This window comes from Pseudopipra pipra, chromosome Z (genome assembly GCF_036250125.1).
Source record: "Pseudopipra pipra isolate bDixPip1 chromosome Z, bDixPip1.hap1, whole genome shotgun sequence".
NCBI lineage: Eukaryota > Metazoa > Chordata > Aves > Passeriformes > Pipridae > Pseudopipra > Pseudopipra pipra.
In genome coordinates this window covers 54210150-54231914 of record NC_087581.1, presented here as the reverse complement: position 1 = coordinate 54231914, position 21765 = coordinate 54210150, and the positions used below count along the sequence as shown (strand labels likewise).

The following is a 21765-nucleotide window of genomic DNA, read 5'->3' as shown; positions in this document are numbered from 1 at the left end:
AAAAGCTAAAAATCCTAAAAATCCTGAGGCATTAATGTTAACTGCTTTTTGGGTTACCACCACTATACTTGCATGTATCTGTAACCTAAAGTAGGCACTGATTTCTGCTCCACCTGTTGCTCCCATTAGGTTGAAATTTCTCTGTTTTATACATGGAAAAGCTCTCTGATGCACAAAGATGTAGGAAAGAATCTACATGGCCTGTATGGACACTTTCTTGTTCCAATTTCTCCCTTAAAAGAAAGAAGAGGAGGAAATGGATACTGTGAGGTAGAACCCCTATGCCGCTTCTTTCTACTGGTGACATAATTTAAGGAACTACTTACTATGAGTAGCCCTGGAAAAACTGTGAAGGAAAAACATGCTTGTAGCTCTTGTGGCTTTGGTCTCTGACTGCCTGTGTATAGCAGACACCAGATAAACTTCCTCCCTCTGTCAACATTCCTGCCATCATTTCTCATTGCTAAATTGCACTGCCAGTAGAGGACTGTCACCAAAATCTATAAATACACCCTTGGGTCCATTTGCCTTTGGAGGGTCATGGGGCACTGGGAATTGTAGTTGTTACTGTCTATTGGGAACATCTGTGGGATATTTCTTTTGTGTCTGGGGTTTGGGTTGTTTTCTTTTCCCATTACTTCAGAACTAAAGGTTTCTAAGAGTAAACATAGCTCTTGCACTCAGTGTGTACTGATCCCTGACAAAAGGGAATGATATTTATCTTTTGAGTCTATATCCAAGAAGTTAAGAGACCAGATGGCAGCTTTTCCATTTAGCATGCAAGCAGGCAGACAATATAATGAACTGTATTAAGGATACAGCTATATAATGCCTGCAATGAGAAATCTTCAACTATATCACTCACAGTTCTTCAGGGTGAAGGTTAGGGAAAGTTAACAGTGACCTTTCTCTTAATTATTAAACTAATACATATCCAAATACTCTTCTAAAACCACCCAGATGATCCTAAGTATTATTGAAATACCAAAAAGTCATCTCCTCATCTAAGTGTGTGCAGAACCAGGAATGAGATTTCTTAGGTACCTTCCTACCATCCTGTTGTTATTAAAATTAAAGGGAACAGAGCTTCTTAAAAAAAGGTGCAAACTATGTTATGAAAATGTTCTGTTTTAAATGCATAAGACTTAAAATAGCCTTGGTATACTAGAACCTAGTTATCTCATTGACTGCCTTTGTTTGAAGGGCTTGCCAGCAACAGCAAATACTGTTTAAATATGTTTAAAGTTAACAATAACCAACAAATCATTAAACAGAATTTGTTTAACAAACCATCAGTCAAAAGAAAGATGAGAGTTAAAATAATTACATAGAACAAGTTAAGACATTAAGTCATTTGTGAGAATCAGAGGAGTACATTTCCTGCTTATATTTTTTGCATTCATTACAGTACCTCTGTAGAGCCTGTGAAAGCTACTTTATCTATATCCATGTGGTGAGAAACTGCTGCTCCAGCAGTGGGTCCAAAGCCTGGCACAATGTTCACAACTCCAGGTGGAAATCCTGCCTGAATTAGAAGAAAGAACTCTGTAAATCTGGGGAAGGATAATGACTAGAAGAATATGTCTCTGGCAGTTTTACTTCCTGTCTCCAGCCATCTTTTCTCAGCCATACATTTATTCTCAGCCCTACATCCCCAATTGTTTTCATTCTCACAGTATTTATGCCCTTTTAGTTCCTTGTTGGTGCCATTTCCAAAGAAATACTTTTTTTTTCTTTTCTCACTCAGTCAGATGTGTAAAGAAAGACTACTTATTTTCATGTCTGCTTCATTAAAGCTGTTTAAATCAACATGTGTACTTGCTGACTTCTGCACATTGACAAATATGCTAGATGGAATTTTATTAATGATCTACTGACTAAAATTCTATTAAGAAAAATGATGGAAATACTACTTCAAACTCAATGTCTTTGCTTGTTCCTCTGGATGTAGGTTGAGAGTAGAGTGGGCAACATGACAGTTTACAGCAAAAAAGAGGCAGATCAGCTACCAAGCATGAAAAAGCAGGTCACCTGAGATATGCACACTTCCAATATCCTGCACATTTTTTGTGCAAATAGACCTTTCTTGTTGTTCAAATCTATGATTTCCCTTCAATCCTGTATTAGTTATGTTCCATTTATAAGCAAAATAAGCTATTTTCTTCCAGCAGGTTGTCAGGCAAACTCCAAGGATGTGTGAAGTGTAGCTGGATTTTTTGTCAGCAGCTATGGGATCTTAATGGCACTTGCAGAGCAAACATTGAATTAAAATATTAAAAAGATTAATCTCCTGCATTATCACTTAAATGAGTCTCTTTATAGCATTAACAGGACTTCGATATTACATGCCAAAGTTTCAATTTTTATTTGGAAAATGGTGAATTTCAGGTGGTGAGTTACAGCTCCTAAAACTTAATGCCCTGCGTTATCAACACAAGAGTGTTACTTTTATTCTACCAATTTTTATTCCTGACAATTTCATGCTCAGATACACTCTGTCCATGTTTGTTATGCTCATTTAATATTCTAGATTAATATTTACCCTGAAATTGATGAGGCAGTGAGGTTCCTTTAATTTGCTTAGCATTGTATTTCATACTTAATTTATAGAGAAAAGTAAGAAGAGTAATTTTTTATGGAACTAATTCACACTGTGTCACTTTGAACATTTAATTTCCATGTTTGTTGTAGAAGCTCTTCTCTATATATTAAAAAGGGAGACTTATGAGGGCTGTTAAGAACTATAGTGAAGATTACCAAAAGCGATAATATTTTTTTTTAATGTGGACACTTGAGAAGTAGAAAGTTAAATTAGACCTTCAGCTATCTTCACAAGTCTAAAGCAGCTACTGAAGTGATGACTGTCAGAGATTTGGCTCCAACTTTGTGTGTATAATCGGATACTGATCACATTCCCACTTATGAGCATTCTTTTCAGGAAATCAGAATATCAGAATAGATAGTTCATTAAACTGATAGGAGAATTGAGTTACTTTCCCTGTAAAGTTACTTTTTTCAGAGACATATACTTTCTGATACTTATTGTTAAAAATTAATAGGGAAGGTGTCTCTAATACTTTTTAGTGCAAATCCTTGTCCCCAATATTATCTAATAGCATTTACTATGTGATGCAATAACAGCAGGACTTGGGTCCCTCCTGATAGTCATTTAGTTTCTGTGTAATATTAATACATAATCAGTCAGTATGCTCTGCTGAATCATTGTTTTGAAACAGATAATAAAATGTGCTAAGTCATTTCCATTAAAACTCTGCAAGGTTACTGCCCTGGTGATTATTGACATCTGTGCCAACTTTTGAAACATGTTAGATTATATTTGTTGATTTTGTTGGGAAGAAAGCTAAACTATTTAACTATTCTCTTTGGGTGTTTGCTGGCCTGGGCACCATAGTTAGCTCTGGAGACATAGAAGAAACTAACACACTCTCGTGTTCAAAAGCACAAAGAGTATTCTCACAGTTTCTGTGTGAACAGAGTTCACAGGTTTGGCAGCACTCACTAGTGTGATTTTACATCTCCTTGTTAATAATAAACCCAGGTGGATGAAGACTTTGTTCAATTCAAAAAAAAAAAGCTGTACAAACAGGTTCTTCTCTGTGATAACTATACCAATAAAGTCCTTGCCACCCACATCCATGAGTTCTTGCTTCCTTTTGACTTTGAAAGGTACTGTGCTTTTGTAATACAAATCTATTTCTGAAAGAATGGAGTTTTCTAAATGGCTGTTGTGGGGTTTTTTATGTGTGTACTAGGCTGAAAGATATGCATACTTTTGCCCTAGATTGTCTTTACTGGTTTACAGTAAGGCAAGTTCCACAGTGCAAGGCTAGGCATGCAATGAAAAGTACTGGCAGAGGCCAGCCTGATTATATTACCTCTGTGGCATTTCAGCTGCAGTATACTCTTACATTTCTGAGAATGGCAAATAACTTTGTTGTTTATGACTTACCTCTTTAATTAAGGCTCCCATGTAAAGGGCAGTGAGTGGAGTTTGTTCGGCTGGTTTGACAACCACGGTGTTTCCACAACAAAGGGCAGGGGCAATCTTCCACATGAACATAACCAATGGGAAGTTCCACTGAAAGACAGATGAGAAAGTGTATCCGATTTCTAATACATCATGAAAATGCCTCAGCTTTTCTTGTTATAATAGTGCAAATTGTCAACTCGGTCTTGAACTCTTTGCTGAACTCCTTTCAGAATGAAGATATTTTGAAAAAGCAACTGGCAAACCACATAACACAAAGACTAATGATTTTTGTATATGTAAGTACAGGGGATCAAAGGTACTAGTTAAAAGCTCAAGAAACAGTAAGTGTACTCCCCTAACAGCCTTACTGACAGTTGTTGAATTAGTGGTGCAATTGGGAGTTTTGCTATTGTAAATGATCACATCCCTCATTAATTCAGTTTTCTAAGGGAGGCAAGGTAATAACAAATAATGCTATTCCATCCCTCTTCCCTGGAAGTTTCAATGGTGGTTATTGGTTGTGGTCTGTCCAGACAGACTGCAGAGCAGCTGACTGCTTTGGACCCCGTGTTCTGCAGTGTGAGGGATAATGTGATCAGTATAAAAACTCTTTTCCCCTTTAAACATATTTCTAATAGTTTGGGAAGCATTGAGTCCACAAGCCTCAGCTCATAAGACACCTTTATAAATGGGAAAAAAGGCAGTTAAGAGCTTTCTATTATATCAAAAAGGCTTAGAGGAATATACATGCAACTATTCTTTTTCTCTCTCCTTGTCTCATTTCAGTCTCACCCTATCAGCAAAAATAATGGGGGTATAAATAACACAAACTGAGGAATTACAGGATTTTCTGAATATTCATTATTAAAGTAGGATTGTGTGAGAGAAAGGAAACAGAAATGTTGAGCTATCAAAAGTGGTTTGCAACATTCACAGTCCTCAAAATTTTGCTTTATGTGGAAACCTCCAACTTGGTGGTTCTTTTTTCAATGAAGAGAAAATTAGGACATACTCAGAAATCCTTGAACATTTTATCAGGGAAGGCAGTGTTTGTGCTAACTGCTGCTTATATTTCCAGTATGTAATTTTATTAAAATGGTCACATCTAGTGTTTATAGTTCTTTAGCTTATCTTAACTGAGTGTTTTACTTGAAATATTTTGTGTCTGACCTACAAGAGAATCTAAACCATCAGTTTCCTAGCTCTCCTAGAGATTGGATCCAAACATATCCCAGCAATGTTCTCCAAATCAATGTGGTGGTATAAAGGGATAGCAAATCTTCAAGCTCAACTGAAAGACATCAGGAACCTGTGTGGGACTCACATGTTTGAGCAAACCTAATAGACAAGGTGAGTATTTCAGAACCTGTTAAATTGTCAGGCAGGCCAGGTGAGACTGCTCACAACTACCATATGCAAAGAGGTGCTTGGATTAGGAGTGTCTAGTGCATGCAACTGTTTTCACAGGCACCCACTAAAACTGTATAGACCTCACAAATAAATTTAAAAGTAGAGTTCTTCAAGGTTGGCTTTTTGAATCTTTGCTTAAAATAAGTGACTTCAAAACAGGGACTTTAGACATGCCAAACAGGAGCTTATTGGACACATTCTTTGTGTTGTTACTTGTACCACCACTATGACGGTGAGTCTTAGCTGCAATTAAAAATCCATCTGTCTGGAAGCTACATGAAGCAGAACAGATATTTTAGGTCTTAGACAGCTTATTGCTGGTAGGCTGTAAATATTACACTCTCTTACATGTTTGTTTTTAATTCTTTCATTTCCTACAATACATAATTTCATCTTTCAAACTATTCTGTCAATCTTTTGAGATTTATTTTCCCTCGATACACAGGGAGGAGGGAGACAAGGTTGAACCAGTCTGACTCATCAAAAATTGTGTTGCAGAATTTGAGTACTCAGGATAGTCTTTATCTTTCAGGATCTGAAAATTTCTGGTTATTAATTTTTCACAAATGCACTTGCATAGAAAAAATTTCAAAAGCATTTCCACTTGTAACAAGGAATATTTTTGTTTTACATAAATAGTTGCAACTTACAGGAATAATTTGGCCACACACACCAATAGGCTCATGTCTTGTAAATGTAAAAAAGTTTCCATCTATGGGACAAAGAAATAATTAGACAGGCAGACAAAGCATTTGTGAGAGATAGTTAAATCAGAAGGATCATAAAGTTGGATACAAAACTTAGCTGGATACAATTTTACTTATAAATGATATTTTCAAAATTTTAACTATGAAAAGATCCATAAAGCACATCTGGATTCAATGCCTACTTTCTTCGTCCAAGGTTTTTTTTGCCAGTCTGACTGACTTTTTTGCAGTGATAACCCTGCTTCTCAATGTAGTATGCACAGCACACCAATGAGCATTCTTAACTTCTTTTTTCTTTTATCGCCTTTTTTTGTTTCAGAAAGTGCTCTTTTAAATCCTAGGTACATATCAGACATTTTTTAATATCAGGTCTCAGCTTAAATCAAATCCATTAAGTATAAAGTTCTCTTTGATTCAAACAAACATGTGCTCCGTTAAGCCCAGTATGGAGATCTACGTGGTGCAAAAAAAGTTGGAAGTATTTATCACTCCAGTTTTCCTTAATTCCTTCTTTATTGCCATTCTTTGCTTTGTCCTTTTGAGAAAAGGTGGCTTGAGAGACAATGTTTTCACAGAGCTACATAATGGGAAAGGGAATAGAATGAAATTTTAGCAAAATACTCTTTCCTTCTTCCTATCTCTTAGTACTTACTCTTCCTAGTACATTATCCAATAACTGAAACAAATATTACTTCTTTGTGCTAATTTTAGCTTTAATAAGCAAATACCTGGTTTTCAGTACTGTAGTCTTGCATAAACCATACATTCCTATGCAAAAGTACACTACAGGTTTCTGAGATATACATACAGGTTAAATTTATTGGTCAATAAACAATACTGGTTAGTAGTGTATAGAACAAGAAATGAATGTGAAGAACTGCACTAAATGTTTAATCTGAAAACTGTGATAAAACTTGAATAACCTATATTAAAAACTATCTAAAACATTTTCCATTTGAGATATTTTCTGTGTAGCACAACTTCCAAGTAAGTCAGTTATTTACAGCTCTCATTGGCTTCAGTTCTGTACTTTTGTTATCTCAAAAATACTCACCCATTGGAACAGTACGCCCATGGATTTTATCAGCCCAGCCTGCGCAGTAGCGTAATGATTTGATACAGGCACCTAAGTCCATTAGGTAGGCAGTGGAAAAGAGTTTCCCACCGTTAATGGCTTCCATTGTCTGCAATTAAAAAGTTAATATCAAATACTGATAATGGTTCTTATGCTTGTACTTTGTCATTTAGCTTTTGGTAGTTCAGGTTGAGGATTTTTGTCTTTAGTACAAACATTTAGATTAATTCCCTTCTGAAGGACACAGTATTTGAAAAACTTAAGATAGCAATTTACAAGCGAGAAATGTTCATGACGGTTTATTTGTCTGGAGCTATGGAGGTAGCATTATCATGGCAAATTTGTAATGTTAAGATGTACTGAAAAAACAATAACATTTCTCCCATCTGAATCGGTTACACTGTTCTAGTTTATATTAAATATTCTGCAAGCATAGGTCAAGAGATCAGGTAGGACTCTGTGCAAGTAACTGATGCAAATAAAATGAGTGGTCTTCCTCGCATATCAGCAAGAAGACTCAAATCATGGCATATAATACCATAACATATATATATATATATATATATATATGACATGGGATATAACCCTAATACCTGGAGTGTTTGATGAGCAAAAGAAATATCTGAGTCAATTAGAACTCCTAACAGAAAAAATAACTATGAAAAATAAATATTTACACAAAGGAGACTCTCTTTTATTGGCTAACTACCAACTGAGTGATCTAACTGGTCTTGTTTGAAGCTAAACCTGATTCTCCATGCCAGGCAGATATAAACTTTTACAATAATGATCAGTAAATATTCATTCAACGTCTATAACTCTTCAGCGGGCCAGTTCTGCTCCACCCACAGAAACACCAGCACTAGATAGGGTTGATTTTCAGCCAAATCCAAGGAGTGTGGTTTGGATTATTGCCATTTCCATACCCCTAATTATTGGGACATCTAGTTAAAGACCACATGCAGTTCTTAAATAGTATCAACATCTTTTTGACACCCCTAATTTTTTTTCCCCTAGTTTTCCAAAACAGAGACACTGAGGACCTCCAGCTGTGTTAACAATCCTGTTATAACATTCAGTAGCAAAAACCCAGACTATGGTTTCACGATCTAATCAGGTGTTAGAAATACATTTTTCTTTTCTAAATTTGTTGGGATTCTTTAGCATTTCAGGTTGGATCTACAGACTGACTGATCCTTTAAGAACAGTTTTTCAACAATAGTGCCCCAGTGAAGTCTACAGTTTTAGTTGACTGGACACTTTTCAGATATCATACTTGGGAAGAGGACAGAACAAACAGAGAAGACAGCAATTTTTGATGGCTTTCTGCAACAAGGAACTGATTAAATGAGATATACCCTTGCCGTTCCAGGCAATATGTCTGGCACTGTTTTTTTCTGTTTGGAAATGGGAGAAAATTATTCCCTCTCCTCAAACTTGTGAATCTTCTAGCTTTCAAATTCACAAAAGACTGAAACATAAGAAACACAATTCTCAGTGACTTTTTCAGTCCCCTACTTTGACTTATTGTTCCATTCACCTGCCTGCAGGGCTGTTGAGCCTCTGAAACATGTTGTCATTAAACAAAACAGTAAAACAGAGTAATTTCAGCCTGGTCAGATGCATGAACACAGGACAATACCTCTGCAATGAGCTTTTGGGATCTATTTTGATCTCTTGTGTACTCTAGGGCTAGAGATATAGTTATCTCTAGGGTTATTTGTTATTCTGTAGTACTAGTTTTGCAGGTAGGATAAGCTGCGAGTGGAGAAAATCTCCCTTCACTTTGATGAAGTCTGGAAAGCAGTTCATTCAAACATACCTCATCTAAAAGGGGAAATGAGTAAGTCAGTAAGATGTAAGAAATATAAACAAAGTCAGTAAATTAGAAACTAGGGAGGGACCTCAGAGAAAAGCAATACTTTCATTTTATGAAAATGGCAAATGGGAACAAAAACTAACTCAATGTTTTTTCCTGTAGAAAAAAAAATTATTATATCTTCATCCTCTTTGAATTTATAATGCCTTAGACACTACAATAAAGAAACAAATGCCAGCTTATTCAATATTTAATTGACAAGGGGATGTACTTTAAGCTTTATCACTTATTACCAGTTTCAAATTGGAGTTAATGAAGGACCAGTGATAATGAAGTATATAGCCACAAAATTCAAGATTTCTCCCAGTTCTGACTTGTATCATCTATAAGCACTGAGCCAGGCTTTTTGTTTAGGCTTTGATTCAGGCTTTGATTTGTGTTTAGGCCTCTGTTCTGACTTTGGTGTAGAAAAATGTTAACCATGTGATCTATGTTAGTATGTCCTTAAGAATCAGCAATTCAAATTACTGTGATTGTAGGTAGTTTAAGTATCACTTTAAAGTGATCAAATACTCAAGTACATTTTGGATTTGGGATTTTAATAGGTCAGAGTACAACACAGCTTACTGTGGTCATTTTGCTGTAGCGATGAAAAACAAATATTAAGAAAGCGTGACTTTCCAAAAGGTAGGCACATTACACTTCCTTGTATCTTTCTTTAAATCAGGACTTTTGCCCCATTTTTTTTGTTCACATATCATACTCACAGCTAAAATCAGCCGATCTCTTTCAACTAAGTCAGCTAGTTTATTCAAGAGCCTTCCTCGCTCCGAAGCATCCATTGTACGCCAGGGTGACCCAAGCTCAAAAGCCTTTCTAGCTGCTTTAACTGCCTTGTCTATATCCTCCTGTGGGGAAAAAAGAGAAACTTTTTAAATCAGTAATTGATTCTGTCATCAGTCTTTTTGGCTGTTACTTATGTAAAATTTAACTTGAAATTTAACTTAAATTTTAAATAAGAGAAACCAAGACCAATCTAATCAAAATTGGTACAGTAATTTTAAATACAGGGGTTATTTTTGTTTCAAACACTTCTGTTGCTATCTCAGCAATGTGAAATTGTATGAGAAACAGGTGGTCGGTTCTCAAAGCTTCTAAAATAAAAGCATATTAAGGAACTCTATTTTTAAAGTTTATGTTTTCAAGCCCTCTTCATGCAACAAAAAATTACACTGATGATACAATTTATTCTCTTTTATTTACAAAGAGATGCCCAAATCTGCAAGTTAAATGCTTAATTATTTATCATCTAAAACTATTTTGTGATGTAGTGAAGACCAGGTTAGAAAAATCTGTGCTTTAGGATGTTTCATAAAATGAACACAAATTTATTATTGAGGAAGACAAATTAATACATTTATTTTGTGAAGATTTAAGAAAAATCTATGTTTAAAATTATTTTGAAAATTAAAAAAAGCACCCAGTTTAAAATGCTAAGCTTAAATATTTTGAAATCTAAACATTGTCTTTGAATATGTCAGCTAGTTTGTCAGTCCATTAATAGTTTTTATAGCATATTTTGTTATTTATCATTTGGCTTTCACTGTAGAAGGAAAATCTATGATGAATTATATGTAACTATTCTGTGCAAATGGTGTTCCAGGATTTAAAAAAAACCCCAAAATTAAAAATCTCTTGTGAGAAGGTTTTAGGACTTGAAATTCTCCTATATTTCATAATTCTTGTAAAACTTTACCCAGGAAAACAATGACATAAAAATGAGATTTATTCTAGATTTTTTTTGTTAGAAATGAAAAACAAATTTCAAGGAAAAAAAAAAGAAAAAAACAAGAAGTTTCTGTGTGTGTCACATTTCCCTGAGAAATTTGTGTGCAATGTTTGAAGGATTTCTTTCAAACTTTTTTGTGCTGCTGTTTGCTAATCAGTGCTTTCTTCTCCAGGGAAAGCACTATCAAGGTTGACTAAGTCAGCAAAGTCAACTGAGTTAACACCAAAATCATTAGTTTTAAACATGAACCAGATCTTAAATCTTTAACTGATGTTGATAGCCAGGAACACCTTTTTAAAAGCTGTGAGTGAGGTGGGTTAGTGGCTTAGAAAGCTCAGCACAGACCTGTTAAGCAGGAGGCCCACAGAACTTCCCATTTTTTTTTTCCAGGAAATTCAGGAAAAGGTAGTAAGGAACTATACAAATAGCATAGCCATTACTATAGGATTGTACTGACCAGTCACCTACGTCAGGTAGCTGAAATCTACCGTTTAAGAAGAATTGCTTTTCTTCAGAATCTTCAGAATGTTGTCAAATACATCATCAGTATCTCTGAACCCTGTCATAAATATTCTATAGCTTTGCAATATGACTTGAGGGGTTATGGCTTAGCCTTTACTGGAAAAGGATAAGGGGGAAACAAAAGTCATACTAGTAAAATGATGTAAATTAAAACTAGAGTACCATGTGTTCTTTCTACTAGAAGTGCAGAAATAATTAAAACCAAGAGAAATAAGATAAAGGTTTTAAAGGGCCATGAATGAAAAGTAATAAAAAAATTATTGTTCTTCAACAGTATGAAATTTATTTTGGGTACATAAATCTACACTTATAAAGACTCTTTTCTGGGCCAGTTTAGACTTTTTTACGTTTAGTTTATGTACATTTACTTTACGTACACTGACCATTTATTGAACTGTTTTATTATTACTAGGGGCCTTTAGGATTAGGAATGTAGTTTGAAAGAGCCATCAAACTGAAAGGGAACAGTTCTCACCCACATATATGTCTGTGCTTTGTAATCTCCTCTTGTTTCTTGAAAAATACTACTACAAGGAATGGGACAGTCTTTTGTCAACCCTGTTTTATGCACAAATTAAATGCCTATTTGCAGTCTAGGCTCTAACGTATTAGGTTCATAATGGCTGTGTAATTTACTAGATTTGTACAATTCACTTGGCAATTTAGTTAATAGCAGTTGTCATTACACATTAGTTTGCAAAATTATTGAAGAGAAAGAAAACCTGATTGTTGAATAGTATTATCTCTTTATTTAATGAGTTGCTGGAGTGCTGGTAAGGAAAGAAAGCTACAAAAATTTTGTGCGGTAACTGAACAGTTGCAAGTCATGAGTAATTTAATTTGAGGATGATCAAATACCACTGTCTCAGCACTAGATATGGGTAAGTGGGACTAAACAAAAGCAAGGCCTTTGAAAAAACTCCTGGTTAGATATATGAAATAATTAAAAACATACTTTCTCATGTTTTTCTAAAAAAAATTTAAAATGTGTCTTCGTTATGACCTTCTTAGAAGTTTGTGGTCACTCTTGCTCATGTGCTAGACAGCCTTAGAGACAAAGTTTATTAGGAGATTCATGGTGAAATTATGGACCAGAGTAACTAAGATTTAATGAGTGAAGGATTCTGAATGTATTTCTCAAAAGAGAATTTCATTTCAGACTGAATCTTTGTGCAGTAAATTAAAGTATTCTGAAAGAGCCCATGCTTACTATATTGGCAATAAATTTTTGATGAGCTTATAACATGCATAAGCAGCTTATAAATTTTACAGTATCTCCTGGATAAAAAGGTGTTTAATGAATATTTTTCTGCTAAGCTTAAAAAATGCTTGTATACAAAACATTCTAGGTATGCATGTTTCTTTACTTAAATAATGTCATTTTGTGAGAAATGTGAAAAAATTTTCTCATTTTTGGATGTAAAAAACTGACCTTGAGGGGAAAGGTGTAAAAAATGAAATAAATAAATAAATAAACAAATAAATAAATAAATAAAAATGAAATTAACCAAATCAGTAATTATAAAAACAATTTCATTTCCAGTTACAGTCATCTTTGAACTGGAAACAGAGCCTTCACCTCTCATACTTGCTTTCTCAGAGTTTACAGAAAAAATTGGTCATCACTTTTAAAACTGTTCAGCAACATTGCCTGTCCTATTTAAATAACTACCCTTCCCCCAACTTGATAACTTACATTTAAACTATATAGTAGCACTAGCTAAACCCTTTTCATGAGAAAAGCACGTAATATAACAAAATATAGATCTTAGTACTTAGGTTTTCAATATATTTTTAATTACATGGCATCCATCTGTAATTTTCCACTAGGGAACCTCATAAATACATACAAAAAATGTTTGTAGGCAGTTTTCAACAAGTTTTTTAGTCCTCTGCTTAAATTCATTGATTCAACATGTTTTAAGTAGATAATTTTTGGTAGAATTAGTGACTACTTCATAGGCCACATTTAACTTCAGTGTTTTTTAGGACCACGTTCCAATATATTTTTCCAAATAAAATATTTGAAGGAACAATACTGAGAAGACATATTCATAAAAATGCTGATGGTAATAATCATCTTCACAGAGTCTGTGTGGGAAATTATAAATATTTGCCCTCTTCATATTATCTATAATAAAAAGTTTTATATAAATGTGTAATGAACAGGTTGCATTACTGACTAAGGAAGAGCAAGAAAAAATAAAAAAACTCCCAATTAAGTTTTTAGATGTCACTGATCACAGATTAGAAAAAGAATTTATAATATTAGTAAGAAAAATCCAGCAAAAAATATTTCTTTAGAACTTTTCTTATATGAGCGAGATCCTAAGGTAAATCAGTTTTTTCACTGTCTCTTTACCAAAAATACTGTGGCTTAATAAAAAAAAAAAAAGATAAGAATTATTTTGCAGAAGAAGTGTACAGAATGAAGTAGGTATATGCCTAAGGTGGTTGCATCACAGAGATGGCTGCTTGCCTTACTGCTTTTAAGATGAAGAAGTAAACTTAAAGTTAGAATTAAGAGCAAGAAAGAAAACTCTACCTTGTCACCTTCTTCAACCTCACAGATTTTCTCTTCATTTGCAGGGTTAAAGACTGCAAATTTTTTGCCACTGATCGAATCATGCCACTCATTGTTTATAAATATCTGCAGGGGAAGAAAGAGTGCAACAATATTAGTAACACATATATAACTGCTTGTCATCTGCTTTGGTGAATAAACCTATCTTTCATACCTGAGAGCTGCCTGATTGATAGATACCTGAATTAAAATTGGAATAGCCGTTTCTAAATTGTTCTGAAGAGATAAGTAATCACATGTTAGTATAACAGGGGTCAACCTTTTAAAACTGCCTTCTTTTGAAGAGGCAAACTTTCTCTACATTGTGTTTTTACTTTGTTTCATATCATAAAAATATGCTGTTACAAAGGGGTCCTTCCCTTCTCAAACTGAAATCTGTGATGTGCAAGGGAGGTACATCCCTAAATGACCTACCTAGAACTACCAGGGTTTCCTGTGCTCACAGGGTTGGTAAGGATAGAGGGCCTTCTTATTACACAGCCTGACAGAAGTAGACCCAATCCTTGGGTTTAGTGAGTATAATACCTTTAATTAGAAGTATCTTGGAGAGCACTGTTGTATTTAGGTTTACTTTGATTTTTCTTCACTCTCTCCTGCCAAAGAAAATAAAATCCCAACCAAAACTAAACCAAACCAAATCAAAAGCCCCAAATAAGCAAAACGAACAGCATAGTTTTCTGAAATTCAAGCTGAGACCAAAAAACCCTCTCCATAGTCAATTGAATGAATCACAGAATCACAGAATGAATAAGGCTGGAAGGAACCACTGTGGAACCATATGGTCCACCATCTCAGGTAAGGCAGGATTAGCCTAGAGTACACTGCACAGAATTGCATCCAGATGGTCGTGGGTGCTTAGGACATGTGTAAGGATCTTTGGGTGAAATCTGAGGTACTTATCTCTGCTCGCAAATGCAAAATAGAACCTAGGTCTCACATGTGGATGCACGAGATCTGTACAACTCTAGAGCCTGCCATGTGTGAGGCACCGATGGTAAATTGTTAGAGGGGGTTAACTTTTTCTTACTGTAGGTTAGCCTCAAAACAGGCTAAGAAAGGAAAGGTTTTTTGGGAAGACCTGATAAATGCACAGCTGTTGAAAAGAGGAGACTGTGTTGTTAAGAACTGTTATGTAGGTTGCTCTTTGAAGTGAACATGGTAAGGTATGCAGTCTGATGTTAACAGTACCTGTCCTTCTCTGCCTGACCATCTCTGTGATCTCTGGATCAGTGATAAAGTGGGGTCTCCACACTGGGCTGCCCTCCCAATGCTTGAGCCCACCTTCCTGGTGCTGGTGGGCTGGTGCTCTCCCTTCTCACTCCCAACGCCCCTGCGTTGCTGGCATGCATGTAAGGTCTTGCTCATACTCATCATTGAGACCATGTCAGACTCTGACTGACAGTACCAAGTATTTTGAGCTCAAACTGTGCCTCTTTTTATGGTTAAGGTGTCTTGCCTCACCTTTAGTCACTGGAGCTTAGCCATTGACACCAGCTAGCAGAAAAGATGTGATTCCTGTTTCCTCTCCATTAGGATAAAGGACCTAGCATTGCTGCTTAGAGTAGCAGGAAAATTGAAATAGAAAACCAGAAAATACTTTGGGGCAGACAAAGTCAAGACACCAGAACTACAGGATAAATGTTTCCTGTCACACAGACCTGGGGACTAAACCCTTCCACTACAACCACATATGTTATGAAAATGTGTCTGATTTCAGGAAATAGATTTTTTTGCATAGTGTTCAAATTACCTACTCTGACTGAGTGGTAGTCAATAATTAGGGAATATTTTGTGAATAATGATCAAGATCAATAAAATACTATATTTGAATAAATGAATATGGCAACAATTTGCCATTTAATATATTTAATTTAATATATTTCTGTATGTTTCAGGTTGTCTCTATGTGGGCACCTTATACAGGCTGTCATTGTAATGTCTGACCATCAGGACTGACCAGCAAACTCCTGATTTAACAAAAGCTATCAATCCCTGGACAGTCCCTGGAAATTTCAGACAAGTGATGAAGCTGGTTATAAGATTATCCACACAAAATTCTGACTGTGGTGAAAGGAGAAAGACAGAAGTTAAATGGTTAAATGTGCAACACCCCCCTCTCCCCCCCCCATCCAGACATATTGCCAAGAAAAGAGACAAAGTAAAAAGTAAATATTAACATAACACTGCTATGATGTTACGGTATGCTAAATTCATATCTGTCCATGAAAGGAATAATAGCAAAACATACCATTTTTGGAAATTTTTTAAGTGTTTGTTTAAATACTACATTTATTGCACCAACCAATATTGTCCGTAGTATTAGTTTAGAATATATCTCTTATTGATGTTTCTAATACCGTTTCTGTTTAAAACATAACTTCGCTATATTAAATATATATACAACATTGTAACAGGGCTGTATAAATCAAACTATCCAGATGTCTTTCATAAGCTAGATAGCAGCCTTGGAAATGCAGGTATGAAAGACAGAAAAGAGAAGGAAGAAGTCAAAACTCTACAAGTAAGGTGTATTAATACATTGCAGGCAGCTGTACATGTAAATGTGCATTCAGCCATGCTCATTAAATGCTGTGGAGTATTTGCTACAAACAAAAAGGATCTCTAAATCAACGCAACATCAAAGTACCTGCAGACAGTAGCCTCTAACAACAACCTTGACTGAGAAAAATTATGTTTGGGATCATCTTGCAATAGTTTACAGTGTTTTGTCAGTCAATCAGAACTCCACCGACATCTAGAGTAACATAAATGCTACCCTTCTGTGGCAAGTGCTGTGCAGGGCTTTGTCTGTGATGACTGACTATGGCCCATGAGGTTTAGGAGTACAGTTTTGTTTTGCAAGGATTTAGAAATGTCATTGCAGGTATTTTGTAAGTGTTACTTCACTGGAATTTTAGCAGAGAAGATGTATTTTTATTTCAACTACTCAAAGTATTAATGACTTTCAGGTTTCTTTGCAGTAGAATTGGAAATACACATTTCCTGTAAATGAGACTGTACACTACTAAAGCTTAGTGTTTCAAATAGAGCCCATCAACAGGCAGTCAAACCCCTCTGACTGTCTTTTTTTCGCAATGACAGAGTGCTGTAAAATCTTGTTTCTCTGAAACGATTGGTTTCAGCTCAAATGATCTAACAGCATTCACCATTTGGGGTTGAAGTTCCCTGCAAGACTACAGTATTTCTATCCTTTTTACACAATTGATTTCATCATTCAAATGACCTGAGCAGAGAATGGGGAGACAAGACCTGAACTTTATCTTTTTTTCTGTCATCTCAGTGGTTTCGTTTCGTTCAGTCCTGGAGTATTTTGAAAGGACTGTGAGTTCATAATACAAAAGTATCTGCTAGATGGGAAGTGCCATAATTGTGTCTGTGCTGCATGAGGGAAGCTCATGCTGACTCTGTACAGCTTTGTTTCAGATGGACCGCACCACAGCTCTGCTGAAATAAATTTTAGGGCCCTTGCATTAGGTGTCATCGCTTTATGAAATATAACTTTTTGCTGAATCTTCCTTAGAATAAGAATCCCCTTTTTGTTGTTTCAGTATCGTACAAAGTCTGTACAGGGATTCAGGCTTCAGTGCTTCTGCAAAATGACTTAAAAGTGCAGTTTAAAGAAGAAAGTACTTAATTTCTGCTGTAGCAAAGATCCCGTATCAGAATCTGTCTATAAGCTTATTCTTTTCTAGGGAAGAATTTTATGTAATTCACTATTATTGTTAAAAATAATACAGAAGTGTAGTCAAGAAATGAAATAGAACCAATTAAAATGTGGACTATTCCAAACTTAGCTATTAAGGATAACTTTGTAAACGTGAAATTAAACATCTAAGCTATCTTCTATTTAGATATCAAACTTATCGTACAAGAAAAAGCAAAACCTCTTCCGCCCATAAATCTGCCCCTTGCTGTAATAAAGTTTTTCTTCTCAATACTTTTCAAATGAGCCCCGTTGACTGTTTCACGAAGATAAAAGGGACCAACAGATTTGAACAGCTGCTCAACTGACTGCTCACAAGCTTTCTAGTGCAGACTATAAACCAGGGAATTACACCAACAGCATTTTTTTACAGGCCAGGAACAGCGAAGAGACATCAGGGCTGAGTTTGGACGCATGCTGAAGGCAGTTCAGCACCACTCGGGTGAGATGATGCGCAGTGCTGAATAACTGCTGGCACTCATGTACACCTGCTCTTAGAGATTATGGCAGTCATTCAGATATTCTTGAGTACTGTAATATGCTAACATTTACTTGGCAGTAAATTTTAGAGATACATCTAGACCTTAAAGATTTGTGGCCCAAGAGGAGGCACATTTCAAGTGCTGTAAGTTCTAACGTACCAGTCTCAAAATACATCATGGAGTCTTGCTGTATGCTTTAAGCAATAAAATTAAAATATGCAATATTATTTAAGGAACTACTAAAGAATGAAGTTTTAACTTTAAGCAAATATGTCAGTATAGAATATCTGCTGTGAAATCTTATTTTTTCCCACTGCAGGTTTTTCCTTACAAGAATCTTATGTTTGGCTAATATTTCATGTAACTTTTTTCCCCTCCCTTGAAATTGTATGCTATTATTGATATAAGAATTACATTTTACTGCTGCAATGAGCTAATAATAAGAGAACACACTCTTTCTATTCAATACTTACGTAAATTTTTTTATTTGTCAGTAAGGGGCTTTATGTCTACAAAGCAAGCTGATCTGAAAAAGAGTGAGTTTCTATAGTACCTTTCTAGCTGATTACCTGTCCCCAGATATTCCAATTATATTTTTGTGCTTTTCTGCCTCATCTTTGTTTTGAAGCTAGTGATGCAACATATTGATGCTTAGCTATGATTTTCTTTATTCAGAGTGACTTAACCTTCCACACTTTCCGATATTCCACATGCAGATTAGTGGGAGAATGTTTAGCCATTTTCTCCCCCTCATGTAATTTGACAACCTAATAATTAACTAATCTGAGTTTCTCTGATTAAAGGAGTACCACAGGGCTTAGGGTATGTGAAAGCATCATGACAGAAAGTATTTGTCACACAACTATTGTCTAATTCTTCAATGTTGACTAAGTAAAATATTTACTAGCATAGTTTTAGCTAGCTACCAAAACTTATTCAGTTCACGGGCATATCTTTAAAGGAGATTCAGATATGAAACCAATTCAAGGTCACTTTGTGGTTCAAAATCCAAGCCAATTTTAGTGTTTAAAATACTTCCATTTGATGATTGAAAGTGAAATTCCCTGGAGTGTTAAGTGTTATACTAGTATACATGTTACATATGAAAAAGGATTAATCTGAAATGTAGCTATACCTACCTATAAATCCAGATTCATATGGAAATACTTAGTTAAATGAATTCTTTGAAAGGCCTCAAATGATCTCTCTCATAGAAAATAAAACAGTGTTAAGTAAAGAGGAAAGTCCTTGAACATCTTCTGAAGACCTCTCTTCAGATTCTTATGCAATGGCTGTTGATATTATGGTAGGAAAAGAAAAATTAGAGTGTACAGAAATGAAGGATCTGATCCTGCGTGCTTCAGACAGAAAGGGTAATACATCAGCAGTAATTAGTGATTCTCTTGTCTCATTCTTTCCATTGGAAGCAGTCACCCACCCCCTATGTTCTGACTTCTCTAACAGGAGAGGAACAGGATGGGTGAGAAGGCAAGAGTGGAAAAGCTTTATTAAATTGTGAGATGAGTGCTGGCTATGGGCCAGGATTTCTAATATCCCAAATCTCTGTCTCTCAGTAGACTGCTGTGGCTTTCAGATCATCCTATATGGTGTTTCGAGACAGAAGGAAAGCATTGCAAAGATCAAACCTCCACAAGGGTGTGTTGCATTTCTGCACAGGTACAAATTATATATACAACTTTATTGCAAAGGCAAAAGAAATATTTGGAATGTGACACTCTCCTTGATTGCACACTACAAACTACAGACTTTTCAATTGTCTTGGCTGGCTGTCTTGTGGTTGCTTTTTATATCAACAGAATAGATTTTTACTAGAGAAATATTTTAGAAGGACGAAAATCTTTACAGGAATTCATATCTTGAATATTCAGTTACATCAGTCACTGTTTTGCTCATATTAGTTGACTTCCTCCAGAAAACTAAAAAATCAAATAGTAAAAAACCTTTTTTTTTTTTTTTGAGACAGGAAGAGCAGTAGCGGGCTATCACATGGCATGGCAGAACTACATAGCTTTCCTAGTCTGTTAAATATTTACAAAGTAGGATCCTGTGTGATTTATTCAAGAAAGATATGCATTGAAATCTGCTCGATTTTTACCGTTAAAAAAATAGGATAGAATGTAATTCAAAAGGACTAATTTAGATGATTGCTGAATAGCTTGCTTTTGGAAAAGAAAATAAGCAGTGGCTCTAGAAAATAATATTATTTCCCTTGCAACAGTATCAAGAAAAAAAGAACAGTGATAAAAGAGTCTCCAAAGATAAGAGGTCCTTTCTGATCAATTGTTCTACCTGAATGTTTCAGAGAGTAGAGTTTCGATATTCTCTGCCAACACTTTTTTTTGAAAATTCTAGGAGATATCTGTGTTTTATAATATAATATTATGGTATAAAACAGAAAAAGAGTCTTTTGAAGTTGGAAGCACAAGTCTGGATACAAACCTTCTTTATCTGTATATTTCTAAATGTATATGGAGAAGAATTTTTTATTTCAAAAAGTTTATGGCAATACTGAGTAGTTAGTGTTGGTAGACTTTATTAATAGCTACTTTTTTAAGCTGAAAAACAGATTCATTATCTCTAAGGTTAACATGTGAGCAGAATTATTTTTATTTTAGTTTCATTTTCACATATCCCTTTCCACATATTTTTATTAGGTATAATTATTTAAATCTGATCATAACATGATGCAATATGCTGAAATTTTAGTTTGCTCTCACTCTTCTGAAAAATGATATAATAGTAGAAACCTTTCCTTCTTTGCTTCACTTATACTTTCTGAGAAACTTACCACTGCTGAAAGTTTGTTTCAGGAGAAAAACAACACTCACCCTAAATTAAATATGGAAAGATTTCATCATTCTTGCACAATTAGGTGCTTTAACTTAGGTTAAAAGGATCACTGAACATCAATTGCTAATATGTATAAAATCAGAACTCGGTCAGAACAAACATTTTAAGCACTGATTTACAGTGGCTTCCATAGTATATAAGGTTAAACTGAGCACATTCTACTAAGTTGAATACATAAGAAAGATTAAGAAATGCAAATGCTACTAACCTTGGTGTACTTAATTTTCAGATCTTTGATTGGTTCTGGCACAGTTGGCATAACTGCAGTAGAATTGCTGTCTGAACCTTGCTTCTTCATGTTTTCAGTTGAGAAGTTTGAGGATGTTCCTGAAACACAGGTGAAATGAGGTATAAAGGAAGTGCAGTGATTTTTGTCCTGACTGAGCCCCTAGCTTTATTTGTGCTTTTTTATCTGAACCAGCTATGGTATATTTGCATACAGGAATATGATTGGATGAAAGAATTCATTGCAAAGAGAAAATGACACTACCTATTTTTATGACCGAAAGCAACAGCCTTTTCACTGAGCTGAGATTTCGATGAAGCAAACACTGCTGAAACAGTCTGCTTAGGCAGACACTACAAATTCCTTACTGGAGAACAGAGTTTTAGGACTCCTCATCTTACCTGTAAAATTGCTTTCTCTCAGCAGGCAGGTGCCCAGATTTAATGTAGAGTTCTTCACGTACTTGAAGGCAGCTCTGAAGGTAAAGACAGACTTGTTAGCTCTGGAAACAAACTAAGCCCTTCTCACTGGAGAGTTGATGAGAATAATTACCAGAGCTAGAAAG

The 21765-nt window shown here is 35.3% G+C and overlaps 1 protein-coding gene across 1 annotated transcript in view; it reads right to left on the bottom strand.

The window, feature by feature from the left end:
• Positions 1-21378, bottom strand: part of ALDH1A1 (aldehyde dehydrogenase 1 family member A1) — a 32992-nt gene extending 11614 nt beyond the window's left edge. The window contains exons 1-7 of the mRNA XM_064643022.1: positions 21183-21378; positions 13859-13963; positions 9770-9910; positions 7163-7292; positions 6052-6113; positions 3971-4099; positions 1412-1525 (exon numbers count right to left, since the gene is read on the bottom strand). Coding sequence (XP_064499092.1) covers positions 1412-1525; positions 3971-4099; positions 6052-6113; positions 7163-7292; positions 9770-9910; positions 13859-13963; positions 21183-21272 — 771 coding nt within the window. The 5' untranslated portion in view covers positions 21273-21378. The remainder of the gene's footprint in view (positions 1-1411; positions 1526-3970; positions 4100-6051; positions 6114-7162; positions 7293-9769; positions 9911-13858; positions 13964-21182) is intronic.
• Between the last annotated feature and the right edge of the window lie 387 nt (positions 21379-21765).